This window comes from Dromiciops gliroides, chromosome 6 (genome assembly GCF_019393635.1).
Source record: "Dromiciops gliroides isolate mDroGli1 chromosome 6, mDroGli1.pri, whole genome shotgun sequence".
Classification (NCBI taxonomy): Eukaryota; Metazoa; Chordata; class Mammalia; order Microbiotheria; family Microbiotheriidae; genus Dromiciops; species Dromiciops gliroides.
The window spans coordinates 223,323,280-223,346,301 of NC_057866.1; the positions used below are offsets into that span (position 1 = coordinate 223,323,280).

General features: G+C 40.4%; 1 protein-coding gene and 1 long non-coding RNA gene across 4 annotated transcripts in view; one reads left to right on the plus strand and one right to left on the minus strand.

Moving 5' to 3' along the window:
• Window positions 1–4,012, minus strand: part of AP1AR (adaptor related protein complex 1 associated regulatory protein) — a 41,429-nt gene extending 37,417 nt beyond the window's left edge. For both annotated transcript variants that reach the window (XM_043971606.1, XM_043971605.1), the window contains exon 1: window positions 3,528–4,012. In XM_043971606.1, coding sequence (XP_043827541.1) covers window positions 3,528–3,610 — 83 coding nt within the window. In that variant the 5' untranslated portion in view covers window positions 3,611–4,012. The remainder of the gene's footprint in view (window positions 1–3,527) is intronic.
• Window positions 4,013–4,017: 5 nt separating this feature from the next.
• LOC122731479 overlaps window positions 4,018–23,022 on the plus strand; it is a 56,434-nt gene continuing 37,429 nt past the window's right edge. For both annotated transcript variants that reach the window (XR_006353599.1, XR_006353598.1), the window contains exon 1: window positions 4,018–4,318. This is a non-coding gene — a long non-coding RNA (uncharacterized LOC122731479). The remainder of the gene's footprint in view (window positions 4,319–23,022) is intronic.

Genomic DNA, 23,022 nt, shown 5'->3' on the forward strand with positions numbered 1-23,022 from the left:
GAGAGAGAGAGAGAGAGAGAGAGAGAGAGAGAGAGAGAGAGAGAGAGAGAGAGAGAGAGAACACATAAAAGAAAGCTCAGCTGCAGGGCACGTTGAAAAGGCCTTGAAATGCTAAGAGTATATAGCACTCCAGTGGATTGCAGGGCCCAGACAACAGGGCTGGGGGACTGCAAGGCTCGAGGTAGGACATGGGCCACTTTAGGAGGCAGAAGGTAAGCCCTGGTGGAATTCCACTTAATTGGACAGGATAGAATTGCTGTTTCCCATCTTTTCCAAGCTTTGGGCGCAGTCAAGCAGCCTAGTGGAAGGGGAAAAGCAAGATGGGTTCTGGGAAAGCCAGAATGGAAGGAAGCTCTTATAAGAGGGAATATCTGGCAGGCCACCCCAGATGGATTCTGAGATAGGCTAGGGCAGAATGTGAAAGGGGAAAATTAATGGAAGTATAACAATAACAATGCTAGGCTTATCCTTTCCTTCTTATGGTAACTGATTAAAAGGGGGAAAAAACTGCCCTGCTGCCTATCCCTAGGCTGTCCAAGTGATATATTGCTTCTCTGCCCAATGCCTCATCTGGTCTGGAGAAATAGTATCTCTTCAGTAGACCCTATCCCTGTCCATTCATTATAGCCAGGAAGTGGTCCACAATAAAATGAAATATAAAATAATAGGCTAATAGAAAAATTAAAGGAAGAAACTATGTCCAAACTTTTAATTATGGATACAGAAAAGTAGGTCTAAAATCTTTGAATGAACGTCTTAATGTTGCTGCATATTATCTATCGGCTCAGACTTTCCTGTTTATTAACCCAAATTCAACCAACATAAATTTAATAACTTTTCTATCAAGCAGTTTTGTATACAAATATGCCTGTGATCTCAAATGTCCTCTATAAATTATCTACAAGCATTTTTTTAAAACTCTGCTTTCCCCTCTACTATCGTTGCCAAGTTGGGGGCTGGGAATTATTTGCAATGCTACTCTAAGGAAAACATAATTAGGTTATGAAACTACCGTTTAAAAGCCCAACTTAAAGCACTTAAAAGCCAAACATAAGTGACTTGATTATCCACTATTTTGTATGATTTCAGATGGTGCTCCTCTCCATTAGGGAATATAACAGAGATAAATGACTTCCTGGAACTTCAATCTCTTAAGAGCCCCATCAACAAATCTGGCAATTAAGTGAAAAAGGTCTCTAAGCAGCATTAGCCTCTCCCAAAAACTACACCTGAAATTCCATCTCTTTTGTTCCATTGGGCAGCCTCCTTTACATAGAATTCTAATAAACTTGGTTACTTAGTTTTACACACATAAGTTAGAAGCAGCAATAGATGAAGTGACAAGCAAAAACCCCAAACAACCAACAACAAAAAACTCCAGTCTCACAAAAGAGAGGTCAATTAGTACACCTAATCACACAGCTAGACAGTTTCAGAACCAAGCCTCAAATCACTCATTCCTCAAAATATTGCATTTTTTGCACTATTTAGAAAAGTTTAAGGATGTGCATAATGCATCTAGAAAGAGGTGATAAAAAAATGCCACAACCTTTAAGACCCGGCCGGCACTTTAAGAGTTAGAAATCAGTTACTTGAAAAATTCAATTAACTTTATTCCCTGATGATACTGAATGAGTAATTTCAGTGCCAAGGCTCTATGCTAATCTTAGATCTAGAAACCTATTTGTTCCAGAAAATGTATACAACATAAATAATATGGGGCACTATAAAATTTCCAAAATATTTCTTACTAAAATAGCTCTAATAATAACTAGAATTCATAAAGTGTCAACATTTACACCTATATACTTGAGAGGTAGTTCCTATTATTATTCCTTTTACATATGAGAAAACTAAGGAAAATAGCAACTAAATGACTTGCCCAGGATCACACAGTGTCTGAAGGTTGGATTTGAACTCAGGTCTTTTTGACCCCAAGTTCAGCACCATATCATCTATGCCATTCAATAACCCTATGAACTGAATACAAGAATATCCCCTATTCTACAAATGAGTGAACAAGCATATGTGACCTCAAATGTCCTTACTCTATTCACTAAGTTATGATGGAAACTAGTTTCAGCTAAGTTTCAAGTCCTTGAAAAAGGCACTGAAAACTGCAATAAAGTACTTTAGAAGTATCAATTCTCCTTGAAAGGAACAATATTAAAATTTTAGGAGTGCTGTGCAAAAGATGTATGAATAGAATCACTTTTATACCTAAAGAGTTTGTACTGCAAGGAAACTGGATGATTGATCCAAATCCTACAACACTGGTATGTATATAGACTTCTAATAAGGTGGTTGCAGTAGCTGCAGTGTAGTGTCCCTCTTGCTGTCATCAATTAATGTCATGTGAGTGCCCAAAGGAAACAAAGTGACATGTTCAAGTGTGTGTGTGTGTGTGTGTGTGTGTGTGTGTGATGCACCTACAATTAGTGACTGCAGCTCTTACTACTTTTAATCTATCTTTTCAATTACTTTCATTAAAAATCCATTTGTAGTTGGGCAGCTAGGTGGCACAGTGGGTAGAGTACTGGCCCTGGAGTCAGGAGTACCTGAGTTCAAATTTGGCCTCAGACACTTAACACTTACTAGCTGTGTGACCCTGGGCAAGTCACTTAACCCCAATTGCCTCACTAAAAAAAAAAAAATCCATTTGTAGGGGGCAGCTAGGTGGCACAGTGGATAAAGCACCAGCCCTGGATTCTGGAGGACCTGAGTTCAAATCTAACTTCAGGCACTTGGCACTTACTAGCTGTGTGACCCGGGGCAAGTCACTTAACCCCAACTGCCTCACCCCCCCCCCCCCAAAATCCATTTGTAACAGCCTCATACTGTGTATGTACATACAGATATAGATATGATCTAATAATTAGTGACTGCAACTTCTTACTACCTTTTACTTTGTAAAATCCAAATTCTTTCCCTTTAAAAATCCATCTGCAACCAATTCTGAATCCTATGATCCCTTTAGGATAGATCCGCAACGATTAAATACTGGAGTCCCATGTATTCATATGTATTTATGTATTCATCCATACACCCACACATAAAGTGTGTCCTAAAAGTCTTAGTGCAGTTTCAAGCTTTGATAGCTTAAAACTGCATTGTCTTGTAACACCCTGTGTGCGCACATTTATAATTAGTGACTGCGGCTCCTTTTTTTTTTTTTTTTAAACTCTATTTCCCTAATTACTTCCAGTAAAAATTCATCCTCCACATTCTAGGACCACCCGTATAGGAAAGAAAGCCCCGTGGTTTCTACCTTTGACACAGGGTGTGTAAGGACTTTTTCTGACACCCGGGCCAGAGCCCCTCACCTAAGAGTGAGTAGGGGGCTCGAGGAGCAGGCTCCCCGCCCTCCTGCCCCCCAAACCCCCTTCTCCTCTCCAAAGGCCTCAGGAGGGCAGCGGGGCTCGGCAGCACCTGGGCCTCGCAGGGGAGGGGAGGAAGGGGGGGGGGTCCACCGCGAGGCCCCGGGCTAAGGAGGAGGAGTCGGCGGGCGCCCCTCCCCCCGGGCTTACCCTCCGCCGCCGCCTCCCCGCTGGAGCCGTCCCGCTTCCTTGCGGAGAAGCCCGAAGCACTGGGTCCAGCAGCAGTTCCCCATGGCATGCCCCTCGCCGCGCCCCTGACCTCAAGGCCGAGCAGTGCCCCCGCCGCGCGCGCGCCCGGGACCCGGCCCCGGCTCCTGAAGCCGCATGGGCGCGAGGAGCCGCGAGCCGGAGGTGGGGGGGTAGGGGGTCGCGCGCGAGGGCGCGAGGACCGGCGGGCAGAACAAAGGCGCTTAGGACTTCAGCAGCCGGGAAGCGGCCGCGGGAAGAAGCAGGGCCTGCGCCGGGAGCCGCCGGCCTTTCTCCATCCGCCCGGCGCCCGGCGCCCCACCTTAGCCCCTCGGCCGGCCAGGTGAAGGAGAACGGCTGCTTCCTTCAGAATCCGGCACGTAGACCCCGCCCTGCCCACATGTCTCCGGCCTAGCCGCCTCCTTCCTCACTAAACCCGCCCCACCTCCGCCAGGCCCGCCCCTCGCTCCGGAGCTCGCGACCCTCTAGGAGACAGAGGATTTTGCGTCACTTCCGCCGGCCCCTCCTCCCAGCTTTCCCTCGTGCTGCCTCGGCGGGTTGAGCGGGTTTTGTCTTTTGAATGGGAATGTCTCACTGGGCTTTCCGTAGGGTTCGTTTCCCCAACCGCATTAGCTCGGCCCCCTTACCTTCCTATGTGAAAGTGACAAATTCATTGCCACATTCCGGGAGTTCCGTCTTTCACTTTTGCCTTGACTCTCTTGGCCCCAAGAGAAAAGAGATGGGTTAAGGAAAAGGTAAATGAAATAGGTCTCGTCTTTCCTGTTCTCTCTGGCGTTTTCACTTCTGTGACTTTTGCGCCCTAAGGGTCCCCGGGGAATATTTGCATCTCGAAGATTAAATCGGATTCCGGGGAATATTGTATTTTGAGAGATAAGTAGGATTGGGGGTGGGGGGTGGAATTTGTACGTCAACTTGGAGGGATTTGGAGAAGTCAAAGACAGAAAGATTGCATTGACACTGAAACATTCATAGTAGCACTTTCTATGTAGCAAACAACTGGAAACAAAGCTACAATTCAGGCCTGAAGTTCTTAAACTTTCTCTTTTTTTTTGGGGGGGGGGAAAGCGCTTTGGCATTCTGGTGAAGCCTATAGACTCCTCCGAATAATGGCGTTAAGTGTATAAAACAAAATATTTGTGGAGTACAAAGGACACCAATTGTACAGTGTGCCAAAAATCTTAGTGTATTTTAATTAACAGTTTAAAACTGCATGAAGACTTTGGGGACGCCGGATATTGAAATAGTTGTAATTTTTTTTTAAGCTCATGGACGCTAGATCTAAGAACCCCTGATCTAGTCCAACTTCCTCCATTTTGCCTAGGAGGAATCTGAGACCCATATTAAATATTGTTCCAAAAGACTAATTAGTAAGTGGAATGTAATTCAGAACAACCCTGGGGTTTCATCCCCACGCAGAAAACTGGCAAAGATGTTAAAAGATGTGAATGGTCAATGCTGGAGGGACTGCTGAAAGATAGACTAATACATTGTCAATGGAGCTGGGATTTGGTGCGATCTTTACAAAAAGCAGTCTATAATTCTGCTTAAACAATGACTAAAATGTCCTTAACCTTTGCCTCTGACCTCTTATCTCTAGCTATATACCCCAAGAAGGCCAAAGACAGAAATGCCTCATACACTGAAATATTCATTGTGGAACTTTCTGTGGTAGCAAAGATCTGGAAACAACGTAAATACTAATCATTTGGAGAATGGCTAAACAAGTTGTGGTACATGAAGATAGTAAAATATTATTGTGCTGTAAGAAATGATAAAAATAAATGTAGAGAAACATGGGAACACATGAAATGACACAGAGGGAACTAAATAGAACCAGACAATCATGATACACAATTACAACAATGTAACTGGAAAGAATAACAAGAAATTTTTAAAAATGTAAAGACAATTTTCAACGTTTGTTTTTTGTAAGATTTTGAGTTCCAAATCTTTCTCCCTTCTCTCCACAAGACAGCAAGCAGTCTGATAAGTTATACATGTGCAACCATGTAAAACAAATTTACACATTAGTCATGTTGTCAAATAAGAAACAGGACAAACAGGGAAAAAAAACATGAACAAAAAACCCCAAAATAAAGAAAGTGAAAATAATATGCCTCCATCTGCATTCAGACTCCATAGTTCTTTCTCTGGATGTGGATAGTATTTTCCATCATGAGTCTTTTGGAATTCTCTTGGATGACTATTTCTGAGAAGAGCTTAGTCAATTAGAGTTGATTATCTCACAATGAACAACAACAAAAAAAATTAAAGGGTCCTTGTGCTTATTAAAATACAAATGGTTCTATAAGCTATTATTGCACTTCTGGCTCCAGTCTTAGGGCTGTGCATTATTTTGCAAAAAAAAAATTAAAGGGGCAGCTAGGTGGCACAGTGGATAGAGCACCGGCCCTGGAGTCAGGAGTACCTGAGTTCAAATCCGGCCTCGGACACTTAACACTTACTAGCTGTGTGACCCTGGGCAAGTCACTTAACCCCAATTGCCTCACTAAAAAAATAAAAAATAAAAATTGATGGGTCAACAGGAATCATGAAATCGTAGATAGAGAAGTGGCCTTGGAGTCAGGAAGACCTATGTCTTAAATCCTATTCAGATCTGTACTGGCTATGTGACCTATTAAGTTACTTAATTTCTCAATTCCCAGGGAGATCTCTAAGGCTAAAAGTTGCACAACAGTGCAAAACTATCTGCATTAATGGAGGAAGTTTCTTCCAAGTTATTCCAAATACCAATGAAATTACATATCCTGTTAAAAGAATAAAGAAAAACAACAAATTGGATTGATCTGGTTGATACTTTAAGTTACTGAGTTTTTTAAAAAAGAACATTTTGAATTTTAACTACATTCAGGTATCAATTGTGGCCTATGAATTGAAGCCTAGAGAAACTCTGTTTGGACCCATTGTACCAGCACTCCCATCTGGACAGGCTGCAATGTAGAACCAGGCCAAATGGGAGCAGAAGGATCCTGTGGTATTTGTCACATCATGTTATTCCCAACTCACCTGGCCTCTATATTTACACTTCTATTAGAAGTGGAAGTTTGAAGATTGGAAAAGTATTCTTATTGCTTTTCCTTTTTCAGACAGGCATTTCAAATTTCTGCCTTCTGTCTTGGTTAAACTTGGTAACTTTGTTACTAATTAAATATGCCTTCTATTACTAATTTCAGTATTGTCCCTGGGGCAATTATTTGAACCTTTCTACAGCTTGTCAAAGTCCAATCTGCATTCAAGCTTATCCAAATCCAGGACTCATATCAATGCCATCAATATGGTCATGAGATTTCTCAACAGAGCATTTAAAATGTCAGGCTCATAATTTTTGTGTGAGACAGATGAGCTGTTTATTTCTAAATGATCCCCGAGTAGTTTTTAATCCTGGGCTCAATAAAGGACTGAAAACTCCCTACAAAAAGGCAAAAAATAAAAGAAAATAGTGTTTCAGAGAACTGTGACCTCTGGGAGAGATTAGTCTCAAATGAACCGTTTAGAGAGAGAAAGAATTGAGATTCTGGCTTCCAAAATGAGAAGGCATATTTTTTTTTCCCTCTGTGAGCAAACAAGCAAATATAATCTAGGTTAAGAGTGGGTGGGAGTCAGCAGACAAAGGTTCTTGCTCAAAGTCTAACATTATGGATTGTGTAACTTCAGATTTTAATTTTTAGCCTCAGTTTCATGATTTTACAATTTCTTACATATTACAATTTCTTAAGTTCTTTAAATTGGATTTTGAAATGTGACTGTGCACATTAGATCAAGGTTAAATGTTACTCGTGTGTAGGGATTCTACTAAAAGCAAATCTGACTTTATCATAGGGAGGGTTAATTGGTCAGCCTCATGAAAAATGGAGGCATTTATTGAAATGCCTCCATTTATGGAAAGTGGGAGGAACATAATAAATTGAGAACTACTCATACCTTTATTTCCTAGAAATGTATGAAATGGGTCATTAAGGCAACTTCAAGAAATTTGACAGTTTTCTAAAAAGTAGTTTGCTGTCATACGTTTTCTTGGAAATTGAGTTAGGTTTCTTAACTGCAGTGTGGTATTCTAGAAGTTACATAGAATTAGGAGAAAGCATATTGTTCTTCTCTAGAGCTTATAATCCATTATGTTTAGGCTAGTTAAATGCATTTAAAAAAATTCAAAATAGTTTTCCTTTGCCTTTGATGTTACATATTTAGCTGTTTCTGGGGTGAGTTAAAGCAAATCAACAATCAACAAGCATTTATTAAATGTCAACTATGTTCCTCCCAGCTAAGTGCTACTTTCAAAGAATTTACCAGGACACACCAGAGTCTTGAGGGATGTCCTAGTTTCAGGGCAATCCAAGGTCTAATTCTTCCCTTTTAAAGACTATCATTAATTCTTTTTTTTTCTTTTGGTGAGGCAGTTGGGGTTAAGTGACTTGCCCAGGGTCACACAGCTAGTAAGTGTTAAGTGTCTGAGGCCGGATTTGAACTCAGGTACTCCTGAATCCAGGGCCGGTGCTTTATCCACTTTGCCATCTAGCTGCCCCAAGACTATCATTAATTCTTATGGAGATGTAGCCCAGCAGGTGTCTCTGAAGATGCTAAAGGTGACCCTCTTCTTCCCTGCCTTCTACACCTCCCTTCAACTAAAGATGGGGAAAAAAAATTTCTTTTCATCAAAGTTCTTGGCAGTGACAAATGGTTCAGTATTAGAAACAAATATGGCTTTATTGTTGGAAAAGACATTAGAGAAGGTGCATCACCACCCGCTTTGCCACAGTACCTTAAGGAGCACTAGGCCTTTCCATCTGACTTGCAGCTAAAACCTTTATTAGAATATGAGTTCCCTGAGAGCTGGGACTATTTTTTTTTTTTCATTGAATCTTTTTTTTTTTTTTTTTGCTGGGCAATTGGGGTTAAGTGACTTGCCCAGGGTCACACAGCTAGTAAGTTTTAAGTGTCTGAGGTCGGATTTGAACTCAGGTACTCCTGACTCCAGGGCCGGTGCTCTATCCACTGCACCATCTAGCTGCCCAGCTGGGACTATTTTTTAAAATTTGTAAAAATAAAATGACAAAAAACTGGAGATTTTCTATTTGTATCAGCAGTTTTTAGTTCAGTGTCTGGTACATAGAGAGCATTTGAGAAATATTTTTTTATTTATTCACCACTGGACAGGTCCCTCTCACTGAACTGTACCGTTTCCCCTATTTTTCTCACGTTTCCCCCATCAATATCATGTCCTTTCTCCGTGCTCTGTGAGAATTTTATTAGGGATTCACATGCAGTATCTAAGTTTCAGTGTCTCCTTGACAGAGGAAGAAAATGACAATTGGCTCATTTTCACCCATCTCTCTCCTTTATTTTTCTTTCTTGATTGTAATCAAAGAAAGCCTTGGAGATTCATACCTAATTCCCCCACCCCCCATACAAACATAGGAAGGCTCTGCATCACATATGAAGCAGGGGGGTGCCATTCTGTGGCTTAAAGGGAGGCAGAGTAGATTTATTTAGACTCTTCTCCCCTCACGCTTCTCCATAGGAGACTCATTCTTGCCAGGAGAGGAACCAGGAGGTTGGGACCAGGATTTTGATCACTCTGCTCATCTCAAAGCGAGAGGGGACTGGGTTAGAATTCTGTCTATCTGCCCCCTAGATATTATTCGTCTAGGTGATGTCGTTTTCAGGTTCAAACTAAATTTCGGTTTCAGATTTCAGGTTCAAACTAAATACCAGTTCCATAATTCACTCACAGTGATCAGCAAAGAAACCCTTTTATCCAAGTAGACAGCAAAGCAGAAATCAGAAAAGTATACATATATGAACATATACCAGGAAATATAGAGTAAAGGAACTCTTCCATTGGGAACAAGTTAGCTCAAGTGAAAAAGGGAGTCCCAGATTTCGTCCAAGAGGAAATTCTCTGAAGTGTCTAATATAGCAAAGTGGTGATTGGGACATGATGGAGATTACTAGCTCCTCTCAACATTTACTTCCTCCCAGAGTCTTCATCGACTTGAAGTGAGTTGGCTTCTTCATCCTCCTTCTTGAAGCTGGAAGCCAAAAGAGCAATTGCAAAACCAGAAGAGACTCACTCTTGCTAACTGCCCTGCTCCTCATACAGGTGCAGGGCATTGCTCCTAATCAATAAGGAGAGAATCTCCTAGCAGTGGGTTTTGGGACTGGTGTTACATCAGTTTTTATCAGTGTGGAAGTTTCCAAGGTCCTCTCCTCCAGATATATAAAGTTAAATTTGGAAATTTGCAAGTGGGCTGTGGAATGAAAAAGGCTTGGAAATGTTGAGTCAAAATTCAGGTTAACAATAGTGTCAAACTTTCAGTAGTCACTTATTGGTGACAAATTTTCTTATAATGCATTGTAGAAGTCAACTTATCTTAAGTATTTCCATTTTCATAAAATTATCTTCCATTAAACTTGAAAATATTTTTTATGTATTCAGGAAAGTGTCACCTAATCATAGAAGTTAGGAATGAGTGATTCTGGAAACTACATTGAATCTAGCAAAATTATAGAACAAATTATTAAGTGGATGTCTTGTGAACAGTTAGATAGGGAAGGACAATTTTGTAAACCCAAAGTCCATTATTAATTATGAGTGATTTTATTGTCATTATCCCTAAGAGCCATGGTGAGTTCACTAAAACCAAATCATGACAAATTGACTAATTTCCTTTTTTGATAGTGTTACGAGTTTGTGTTGTTTTTTTTTTTTAAGGAAACTTCTTTACTTATAATATGCCTATATTTGAGCAGGATATTTGACAAAACTTTAATGAAACCCTTGCCCTTACTTCTCCAACAACACTGGTTATTCCCTTACTAAGTGAGTTTGGGAAAGTCACTTAATGTCTCTTAGCTTAATTTTCTTTATCTATAAAATGAAGGAATTGGACTAGATGATATGAAGGCTCCTTTTATCTCTAAATCTTATTATCCTTATGATAGAGTCAGAGAACTGTGGACTGGATAATAGGCATATTCATAGATGGTTGAATGATTATAATCCCCAAGAATGATTGAAGTTAACCTGGAGCATGATCTTTAGGGACATACTGAAGAGCATGACTCTTGACCCTGTCTCATTTAAAATTGTTATCAATAGCATAAAAAAATTTAAATCCTATTTAAATATGAAACAAAGCTGGGAAGGATAGCTAGTACACTGGCTAAAAGATTGGGAACTAATAGGCTAGAACAATGGGTTGAATCTAACAACATGAAATACAAAAGGAATAACTATATAATAGTCTTATACTTGAGTGAAAATAATTCCACAGCTGCAGGAAAAGGGAGATGTAACTTTGGTTTTGTTTGTTTGTGTCTTTGGTTTTTTTTTGGGGGGGGGGGTAGTGAGGGTTAAGTGACTTGCCCAGGGTCACACAGCTGGTAAGTGTCAAGTGTCTGAGGTTGGATTTGAACTCAGGACCTCCTGAATCCAGAGCTGGTGCTTTATCCACTGCACCACCTAGGTGCCCCAGAGATGTAACTTAATAGTAGTTCACTTAAAATAAAATTGAGCTGGGAGGTAGTTGACTACAAATTCATCAATAGTCTGATATTGATTAAAAAAAAAAACAAAAAATGCCTAAACAAAAACCAAACCTCATAGATATAAAGTGTCCAGAAAGGGGGAGCTGATACTCTCACTGTAGTATCTTCTAGTCAGGTTACAACTAGGCTACTGTGTATATTTGCTACATCTGCTCAACACCAAGTTAATCTTCCCCAGATAATAATTTATCATGACCCTACACTGTTAAAGAGCTATCCCTGATTTCCAGTCATTTTTTCTGATCTAGTCCAGACATCTCACCCCAGCCTTCCAAGTCCTCTACTGACCTTACCTAACTCAATCTTGCTGTTTCCTCCTGTCTGGAGTGATCTCTCAGTTTTCCATCTTATGTATTTTTCTTACCTTAAAACTCCATTTAAGAATCCCTTTCCCCACCCCCTCCCTTTCCAGGAAGCCTTTCCTAAGTCCAACAATGTTCTTTGCTCTTCCCTGCATTCCTACAGCATGGATAGTGTGATACAATCTTATACTCAGTCATTCCAGTCTAGTCAGTACTAATTGTGCAACACTATGGTTAATGAGAAAGAACAAAGGTTTCCAGTTCTGTTGGTGATATATATTATTTATTTCATCCTGGCCATCTTTCTAAAATACCACTTTGTTAATCTATTTTTTTTCTTGGAATAGTCAAGTCCTTTGAAGTGACTATTTTGAGGGAGGAAGAGACTCTGTTAAGTATCCATGATCATTTACCACTTCTCATTTATATAGCTGTGATCCTGGAAAGTGGGTTTCACTTCAATATTCTTTACAACTGTACTCCAGGGCTCCTCTATTTCACAATTTCTCCCATGTAGAACTTGTTTGTATGTAGTTGTTTTCATATAATCTTGCCCATGAGACTGTGAGCTCCTTAAGAACAAGTATAGTCTTGTTCTTCTTTGGCATCCCAAGTATTTAACACAGAGCCTGATTCTTAGCAGATGTTTAATAAAATGCTTGGCTTAAGAATTTAAGTCTTGCCTCTCTTTTGCCATAGTAGATCAAACCAATATAGTTTTCCCAACAGTTTCTCCCCACAGTTTCTGGCAAATGACTTTCCCCCACTTTCTTCTTCCTTCATTCTTACCACCTAATGTTAATGGTAAGTTCCTCAATGGCAGGAATGATATTTGTTCACATGTAGTGTACATCTAAGTTTGTTGCTGAAAGATTTTGAAATAATGATAAGCATGACTTAGGGACTGAAGGATTTTTGTTAGTAACAACATTCATGCTATTGATTATTCTCTCTGAATTGATCATTTGTATACCTTGCTGCTAAAATCTTAATCCAAACCTAAGAAAAAGAGTCCTCCCCACTCTCCTGTGGGCAAGAAATAGAAAATTTGCAGTCAATTCATGATAGAGGTGAAACAAATATTCCTAACTCCTAAGGGGTTACCCTATAATGCGGTTTCAATTTCAATTCATTATCTATTTATACTTACATCTCAAAATTGCTTGTAACTAAATTTTTATAAACTGGGTCATGTTTTGCCTTTGGCTTCAACTATAAAATTGGAAATGTGTTCTCATGGAAAATGTTCTTGCCCCAACTTGTTTTATTATTTCAAAAGAACTGTGGTCCTATCGGCATGAATACTTCCTCTGCAAATGCAGATCCTAAATCTTCCAAACTGTAGGAGACTGCTGCATGAACCACTATGGACAAAAATGTTGAGGTTCTTTGGAATGAATCAATAAAGCATGTGTTAAATGCTGGAGATACTTATAGAAAAGATAGTCCCTGTTCTCAAGCAGCTAGGCGTCTAATGGGTAGAGAGCTTGGCCTGAAGTCGGGAAGACTGACCTTTGTGAACGTAAATGTGACCTCATACGCTTACTAGCTGTGTGACCCTGGGCAAATCACTTAAGCCTGTTTGCCTCAGTTTCCTCTTCTATAAAATGAGCTGGAGAAGGAAATGGCAAACCACACCAGTATCTTTGCCAAGAAAATCGCAAATGGGGTCATGAAGAGTCAGGCATGACTGAAAAACCACTGAACAACAGCAACTCAAGCAGCTCATTTTCTAATGGGGGAAACAAGGCATATGAAGATTTCAGCTGCAAATCTAATGAAAAATCCATGGTCCTTAGGGTACATCAGTATAGTAGATGGCAATGCTTCTTTATTTTGATTTAAAAATGAATTTAATTCAATATTATTTCTACTGATAAAACGATGTCAGTGTCAGTGTCTGATGCTTGTGAGAATATTATTACCAGGGTCCCCTGCTGAGAAAGCATGAGGTGACGTTTCTGAGGTCAAGTCAGCGTCAGGAAGTTACCTCACAATTCAAGGACTGCCTTTAAGTCAGATCAATCAGTGGACTTGAATGCTACCAATCATTGAGCTTAAAGGACAGCCCTTCTGGGTATAGGGAGACAGGAAGTAGGAAGGGAGGCTGTCTCCCTGCCTCTGCCTTCCCGAATCTCATGTTGGTGGCAGAAAGGAAAGGAGAAGGAGACCAGGCTGAACCCGAGGGTAGATAGGTTTCTTTCTTAACTTTCTGAACTCTACATGTTCTCTCTTGACTCTTTAATAAATGCTTAATGCCAAAAACTGGTTCTGACGCTTCTAACTTATAAGTAAACCCTAGCTAGTTTTCCCCCCATACTGGAGGCAGAAAAAAGGTGACCACCCATTAGATTTTAAACATCACATGCTGAACCATTTCACTGTCCCAAGGAATTTGGTGGTGAGAACTTTCCTTTCTGGGTCGTCAGTAGGTATAGCACCTGCAGGAGCAGTCACCAGTCTGTACCCCTTCAGGGGCTGCTTCCCACGGGGATGGGGCCCCTGGGTCCAGGGTCCTGGTATATCTCCATCAGGATCTAAGGGGAGATGGTAGTGATGGTTTAACATGCCTGGCACATCCTGCCTTTTGTATGCCCCTTAGATGGTCTTGTTGCTTCAGCTAGTCAGACCCACCTGTCTTGTGAGTGGCAGTTGGTTGGGATAGCTTGCTCCTTTTCCAAAGGGGTTGTTTCACTGGATAATGGCTATAGTCGCTGGGCTTAAAGTAGGAATAATAGTTGGGCACTCAAGGGTTGATGGACACTCCCAAAGTGCTCATCTGACTGTTGGCAGTAGCTGGTCAGTTTGTTTCTGGTGGTGAGGAAGATTTGATTAAATTTTAGAAAGTATTTCCTTGGTAAATTGATTGCCTTGGAAAGTGTAAATTAATTCTAGAAGTATTTTTCTTTTTACTAAGCTTAAATATATGTGTGTGTGTGAATATATGTGTATGTGTATATATATATATGTATATACATATATATGTATACATATATATATACATATATAAGGGATTTTCTCAAGGTGATGTGATTTTACTTATTAATGCATTGATGGAAATTATGTAATAATGAATAATGTCAGTCACTTACATTTATCATCTACTATATGTAATTGTGATTATATATCTGTAGTTATTATTTGGAATTCTTGTATATTGTATATTATATCCTGGGTCAAAACAAATTCACATTTTTTTGCTTTCATCAATATCCTCATTTGTTAAATCCATCTGAACCTTGGATTATGGGAATTTACCATTTGAGATATTAATTGCCTTTATTCTGAGTTATCAGATCAGAGTAGTCAAGATGTCAGCCATTCATGAGGGGAATACATACAAGAGTGGGTACTGAACTGTCACAGGATGGGTGACACACAACAAAATCTAGGTACTATACTGCCTTGGGAAAGGCCAAGAGAACAGCCACTGGCAAGGACTGAGGTTGGATTCTCTTGGTTTAATTTCCCTCTCCTATATGCCTGATGCCATGGACTTCTCAATCCCATGCATCTGATTAAGCCTGACTCAGTTTCCCCTCCACATATTACACTGGCTGTCTACAGAGCCACGAGGTCTGGCAATGTTCATTTCCTTTACTTCTCTATTCTTTTATGGTAACCCCATAATTATCTCAGGTGTCATGATAAACATGATGTTGAATTTGGCCTTGGTATCTGTTACCAGTTATATTAGATTCTTTACCTTCTCATAATGGCATGAGGATAATTAGGCACATGATAGCAAAAAGTGATGAAACTAGGATATAAATCCTTTTTTTAATATCACAATTGTCTTAGCCCTGTATTAAAGAAAGGTATACCAGTATAACTTATGGACTCTTTTACAAATAACTTTTGTTAGAAGTTTGTTAGAAGTTATTGTAACCGAAATTAATCTGACATTTTTGTATTACATCTCAATTTATTCTCCAGAGAGGGATATGTAGTAATACTAAGTTTTAGGAAATGTTTCAATAAGAGGGTATGTAGTAATATTAAGTTTTAAAAAATGTTTCAATTTTTGTTTTTATTATATCTGTTTCATGTGTAGCAATTGGACAATAATTGTAAAATCTCTAAAAGATTCTGAATTTCTTTAGACATATGTTTTTGAGCACTCTCATTGTTTGATTTGTTTATTGTCAAAGTTATTTAAAGTTGTGTTAAGATCAATTTTGTAGGAAACTTCCCAGCTGAGGAAACTTTTGCCTGAAACACCTGAGACAACAACACCTGAGATCATGTCCAGAATCCAGAGCCAGAATCTGGAGTTGCACCCAGATGACATCCCAAGAATCATCTGAGATAAGACTTTCAAAACCTCAAATGGACATTTTCCCGTTTCCCTTTTCCTATTGCATACACTATTTGTAATATCCACCTCCTAAAGGGGACTGCTCCCTTTAGTTTTTTGTCAATGTGTCACTCAAATTCTTTTCTCTCTTCATTTCCCTTATATTGTTAGTTATCATCATAGAACTCCTTTATAAGAATTTTGTCATATTCATTGCTTCATTTAAGGAAACCCCATTTCTTAATGAAGCAGAGGGGGGTATGTGAGAAAATAATGGGGTTTGGGGAGTCCCAGAGGCCCCTGCTAAGAGAGCCTGGCCTGACCTTTCTTAAGGCCAGCCCAGAGTCAGGAAATTACCTCACTCCAAACCACATCTGCCTGAAAGCCTTGTACCTGCCAGAGGATCTGTTCTCTGGGCTCTGACATCAGCACGACTTGTGCTGAACCACCCTCAAATCCAGTGAATCAATAGATTTGTATGATGTTAGCTGATTAGCTTTAAGCAGTGTGTTAGGGCGGGTTCTCCCCCTTTCCTCAGAGAGCTTATGCTTGCTGATCTCTCTCTTTGGCCTGGGAACTTGGTGAGAGAGCAGACACAGCCCACTAGGGATCCCTATTTTCTCTTTTCTCTCTCTTCTCTTTCCTAGCTAGACTTTCCTATCTTTCAGAGTCATGTGTGCTCTCTTTACTAATATTTAATATGCTTTAATAAATGCTTAATGCCCCCAAATTGGTGCAGTAGCCTTTAATTTCTAAGTAACAAATATATTATAAATCCCAGCTAAATTCCCTAACACTTGGGACAATTATAGGGCAACCACATATAGTTTTACTCACCACATTAAAGAAATGCAAATTAAAACTACTCTGAGGTACTACCTCACACCTATTCAATTGTCTAATATGACAAAAAAGGACAATGATAACTATTGGAGAAGATGTGGGAAAATTGGAATACTAATGCACTGTTGGTAGAATTGTGAACTGATCCAGTCATTCTGAAGAGCAATTTGGAACCATGCTATAAATAAATTGCTCTGGAGAGCAATTTGGAACCAGGCTATAAAACTGCATACCCTTCGACTCAATAATACTACTACTAGTTCTATATCCCAAAGAGATCATAAAAAAAGGGAAAAGGACCCACCTGTACAAAAATATTTGTAGCAGGTCTTTTTTTGTGTGCAAAGAATTGGAAACTGAGGGGATGCCCATCAATTGGGGAATGGCTGATTGTGGTAATGGAATACTATTGTGCTGTAAAAAATGGTGAGCAGGCAGATTTCAGAAAAACCCGGAAAGACTTACATGAATTGATGCTGAGTGAAATGAGCAGAACCAGGAGAACATTGTTCACAGTATCAACAACATTGTGTGATAATTAACTGTAATAAACCTAGCTCTTTTCAGCAATACAGTGATCCAAGGCAATGCCAAAAGACTCATGATGGAAAATGCTTTCCATATACAGAAAAAAGAACTATGGACTCTGAATGCAGATTTGTAAAGAATTAATTGTTATTTGAGGTTTTTATGACCCCATCTTTTGACTAGAATTAAAAAAAAACACACCTTGGCGTGCACTGTCCGCCGTTGCCATGGCGCTGGCACTTGACGTCATCACCACTTGCCAACGCCTACATGGGCCTGGAAAAATTATAATGATTGGAAGCCTAGTGAGGGCAGTCATGTGACTGTCAGAGCGGCCAGCCAATTGGCTGGGGGCTGTGTGGGGTTTTCTGGGAATGGGGAGGAGAATTTGCCATTCTAGCTGGAAGCTGAAAGGCAACAGGAGCTCTGCTGTGTATTCTCAGCTGATTCCTGGGTGGTGGTATTTTTTCAGGTTGTATAATTTCCCTTTCCCCATTTTATTTCCTTTCCCTTAATTCTACTGATCTTGTTTGTGTTTTTTAAAGTTTGTTCTTGTAAAATAAATCTTGTTCTGTTTTGAGGGAGGCTGCTGGTCTCCTTCCTTGCTCCAATATTGAGGTGAGCTGCTTAGTTAACACTCCCTAATTAAAAATTGGTTCCCACAGATTGCAGCATATTATTTTTACTTTTGTTGGTTTTTGTTGTTTTTTTTTGTTGTGGTTTTTTCCCCTTTTATTCTGATTCTTCTCTCACAACATGACTAATGTGGAAATGTGTTTAACATTATTGTAATGGAAGAAGAAAAACGAACGAGACGCAGGAACTGACGGGCAACTGAGAGCACAGTTTTCCAATGCCCTCATTGTGGCAGGAGCTGCGGCTCCCGTATCAGAATGCACAGCCACACTGTGGCCTGTGGCTCTTCAAGGCGCTGATCCATGGTCGTCCCTGACTGGTGGAAGCCTACTAATGTATAACCTATATCAGATTGCTTGCTGGCTTCTGGAGGGGGAGGGAAGGGAGAGAGTGAGAAAAATTTGGAACTGAAAATCTTATAGAAATGGATATTGAAAATTATCTTTACCTGTAATTGGGAAAAAATACTATTTTAAAAAAAGAGAGTTTTTAAGTTCTCTATAAACTGGAAAAGATTCCAGAGTTAAGACTTGAGTTCTGCTACATAACCACTGGTGTTCCAACTCCAAGTTCCTTTGATTTCCTATGCAAACTGATTGCCCTCCCAGCTTTGTTCTGACATTATATATTTTTGTTACAACTTCAGTATCCACTGATTTGTATGCTATATCTCTTAATTTCTCTGCAATTGATTGCAATGCTACTCCAACTCAGATTTCACAGTATCTTTGAATTATTTCACTTCACTCTGATTGAAATTGCTCAGTATCCCCTTACCAATGCTGTCCTGTTTTTGTAGTTCCTGTGGTCAACCATACTCCTTACCCAGCATTTTACTGGTAAAAATAAATATGCTCACTCTGCTAACACCTTAGCTTGCCAGCTAAATGTTTATTTCTTAGATTCCTTCCCCATCAGCATGAATCATAATGAATATGGATTTGATGCTGGCAGAGTACTCATTGACTTAGCTTTATTATTTATTACATCATTAATCGAGTTTTCATAATCAGACTCATAAAATTTAAAACCTGAAAGATGACCCAGTCTAGCCTCTTTGTGTTCCAGCTGAGGAAGCTGAGGGTCAGAAAGGTGAAATGACACATGGTAGTGGAACAAAGACTCCAACTTCCAGTACAATGTTCTCATTCCTACAGCTATCCCTTGAGGCAGCAAGGTGGCACAGTGGATAAAGCACTGGCCCTGGAGCCAAGAGGATCTGAGTTCAAATCTCACCTCAGACACTTACTAGCTGTGTGACCCTGGGCAAGTCACTTAACCCCAATTGCCTTAAAACATCCGGGCCATCTCTAGTTGTCCTGATATATGTCTTGCCACTAGACCCAGATGGCTCTGGAGGAGAAAATGAGGTTGGTGACCTCCCTCACTTAAATCCAGTTCAGTGCAAGTCATGATATCACCACCTTGGTTTCCTCATCTGTAAGGATAGCGAGTGAGCAGCATGATTTTTAAATTTTCTGGTAGTCTATATAACATGTTTATTGATGTCCATGTTAGGCCAAGGAGGAGTCACATATCATTCCAATACATAATAACAACCAGGCCTGAACAATCATCGGATAACATGACTGATCAAAAACTCGTTTTCTGACAGTAGGCCTCTCTGAATTTAGCAAGATCCCCACCTGGCTCATACTTGAAACTTTTCTGAGTTAATAGGTACATAGGTATGTCTAGGAAAAACCAAAACTGATGCACCTCCTGTATCCTGTAGCATTAGCCATTTACCTTCTCCTAGACTACTGCTTGTGCCACAGGAAGATAATATTAGGGTTAGTGGTCTGCCTGCCCACAAAGATGGATGTGATGATCATCCCTAGTAACCACTGTAGAGTTGGCCCAAGACAGTCCCATAGCTCCCTCAAACCACTCTATCAAAGTTGTAACTAAGAGAGAGGGTCTTTCTTGGTTGCTCAGCTTAGTTTCTCTCTCTTGAGTGGTGACTTAAGTAGTGTGAGAATTGGATTGACGCCCCCTGCTGGAGAGATACTGCAGGAAAGCTCTGCCCCAAGGAGAAGGCGGCTGAGGGCACGCCATGTGGCTTGCAAGGACAGTTCTTTGGCGTCAGGAAGTGACATCTGCTCGTGGGTGCTGTCGATCAAAACTACCAGCCAATTAGCTTGGAGCTGTGTGTGGGTGAACAGAATATTTCTAGTTTTCACAGGAGGCTTGTGGGACGAAGAAGGGGTGAGGCTCTCTCGCTGTCTCTCTTTTCGCCAGGACCTCATGGGAGTGGAGCAAAAATGCTGGCTCCCTGAGATAGACAGTTAGGCCTCTTTCTCTCTCCTCACCAAATTCTTATACTCCCTAATAAATGCTTAAAAGTCTAAACTCTTGCTAAAGCTTCTAATTTATTGGTGACCACTCATTAGATTTTTAGACAGTATAGCTAGAATTTTAGCCACATTACAGATAGCAAGTATTCAGTAGGAACTCCTCAGAGTTGTGAAATCAAAGGGCAGGGGGGTAACTTTTTTGTTGTTGTTGTTTGTTTGTTTTTTAGTGAGGCAATTGGGGTTAAGTGACTTGCCCAGGGTCACACAGCTAGTAAGTGTTAAGTGTCTGAGGCCGGATTTGAACTCAGGTACTCCTGACTTCAGGGCCGGTGCTCTATCCACTGCGCCACCTAGCTGCCCCGGGGGGTAACTTTTTGACAGATGCAGTTCAATCATCACATCTTTCATTCAGCCATTAACTCCTAGCATCTTGTCATTTGCCCTGCTGCTGGTACTTCTCCATCAATCTTGCCATGCAGAAGAATACCCTCTAGACAAGACCTTCAGAGACCAGGCTTTCTTCCTCTCCTTGGGCTGAGGCTCAGACTTCGCTTTACATCCCACCCAGCTAGGTATCTACACACACCTTCTGCCCTCTAGTCTCAAATTTCCACCATCATCTGCTTTTCCATCTGGAAAAGGCATAGTAATTTCCATTTATGACTGCATTGTGACTCTCCCATACCAAACCTCCCTTTTTTTTTCTTTTTTTTTGGGGGGGGAAGCAATTGGGGTTGAGTGACTTGCCCAGGGTCACACAGCTAGTAAGTGTGTCAAGTGAGACTGGATTTGAGCTCAGGTCCTCCTGAATCCAGGGCCAGTGCTTCATCCACTGCAGAGCCCCCCTAGCTGCCTCTGACCACTCCCTTTTCATGTACTGTCTCCTCCCATTAGAATTGAAGCTCCTTGAGGGCAGAGATTAGCTCACTTTTATATTTGCATTCCAAGTGCCTGGTGTAGAGTAGGATTTTTAATGAATACTCACTCAATCATACTTATTCTCTCCTATTTTAATTCAACCCTTGTAGTAAACATGACCAGGCTTACTGGACAAGCCTGACTCTCTTAGAAGAATGGATGGTATGGTGCTGATATTCCTTGTCTCAGCACTAAAACTGGTTTTAAGGGAAGATTTAAGGATAATACTCAGATCTAGCTAATTTGAATGATGACACATTTTTAGAGCAAAATATTTGATGCGCCACTTTTAAGTTTTCATATAGCACTCTGAATACAGACTAGGACATAAAGAGCCTGATAGATGTGCAGGGGCATGACCACCTAATGTTTGTCTGTTAGACAGTTTCATCTGGTGATCAGATGGACAACCATGGCCCATTCAGAACTATGAGCTTTGATACTGAGCTCTTGGTTACAGGAAGGACAAAGATGGCAGGGGACATCAGCACTCTAGTTAAAAATAAGATAAAACCAAATGCTTCAGTCAGAGTATGAGATGATAAATGCTTTCTACAAAGTAGCTATTTCCTTTAAGATAGGATGCCAGCATTTTTCAGAAATCAATTGACTCCTCTCTGGGGTTCATTTGATATTTTGCAAAGATAATTGGTTTGTAAGCGCTCAGTAATCTAATTTAGATAGTTCTGTGTAGTGCTGAATAGATCACAAGTGTTCATGTGGTTATTTTACCTTTGCAGAAATATGGCCCTTTAAGAATCATCGATATTCATGTTGCTCTACAAATATAGAACACAAAACCCACATGTATTGTACCAAGAAGTGCCATTCCTATTTAAATTCCTCTATTTGTACTCAGTTCTCAGTGGCTGGTCTGAAGTGGCCTGTGGATTATAATGACTTTAACATTGCACCAGATGCTATATTTATCTGAAGCCTTTACAAGTAATGACTCCATTGATCTCAAAGGAGGTTTTTAAAGCAGCAAGAATTTCGACAGGTCTTAAAGGACTATATTTCTGCCAAGGCAACACACACACACACACACACACATGCATACATGTCCATATATATTATGCTGCACCATCTTTAATATATTCTGAAGATAGCACAGCATTATATGGGGTAAAGAGCACTGGCTTTCACTCAGAAGACCTAGATTCTGTTGTTAGCTAGGTCTCATTTGCAAATTATCCAACCTCCTTGGGCCTCAGGTGCCTCATCTCTAAAATGAAGGTGGTGAATAATCATAATAGCTAGCAATTACTTAGCACTTTAAGTTTTGCAAAGTGCTTCCCATACGTTAATTCTTTTTTGGGGGGGCAGGGCAATGGGGGTTAAGTGACTTGCCCAGGGTCACACAGCTAGTAAGTGTCAAGTGTCTGAGGCCAGATTTGAACTCAGGTACTCCTGAATCCAGGGCTGGTGCATTATCCACTGTGCCACCTAGTTGCCCCCCCCCATTAACTCATTTGAAGCTTACAACAGTCCTGGGAGGTGGGTGCTATTATTAGCCTCATTTATGATTGAGGAAACTGTGGTACACTGAGGTAGTTACATGGCTAGTGTCCGACTCAGCATTTGAACTCATAGGTTTCGGAGTCCAAATCTCATGCTTTTTTTACCACACCACTTCACTGGCTGAATTAGGTGAAGTCCCTTTTACCTGTGTATCTACGACGCTATGCATATGAGAGAAGATATTGTATAGTCTTCTGAAATGGATCATAATGCCTTGACTTTAAGAGGCAGTCTGCATTGTGGACAGAGGGCCAACCTTAGGGTCACAAAGACCAGATTTAGGATCTATTTCTGACTCTTGGTAGTTGGCTATCGAAGACAAGTCACTTAATCTCTCAGTGCCCTGGCAATTATACAAGATTACAAATGCCAGAACCGGACAAGCCTGACTCTTTTAGAAGAATGGACGGCATGGTGCCGATATTCCTGGTCTTATCTCTAAAACTGGTGAAAAGGGAAGATGTAAGCATGATACTCAGATCTAGCTAATTTGGATGGTGACACATTCTTAGGGCAAAATATTTGAT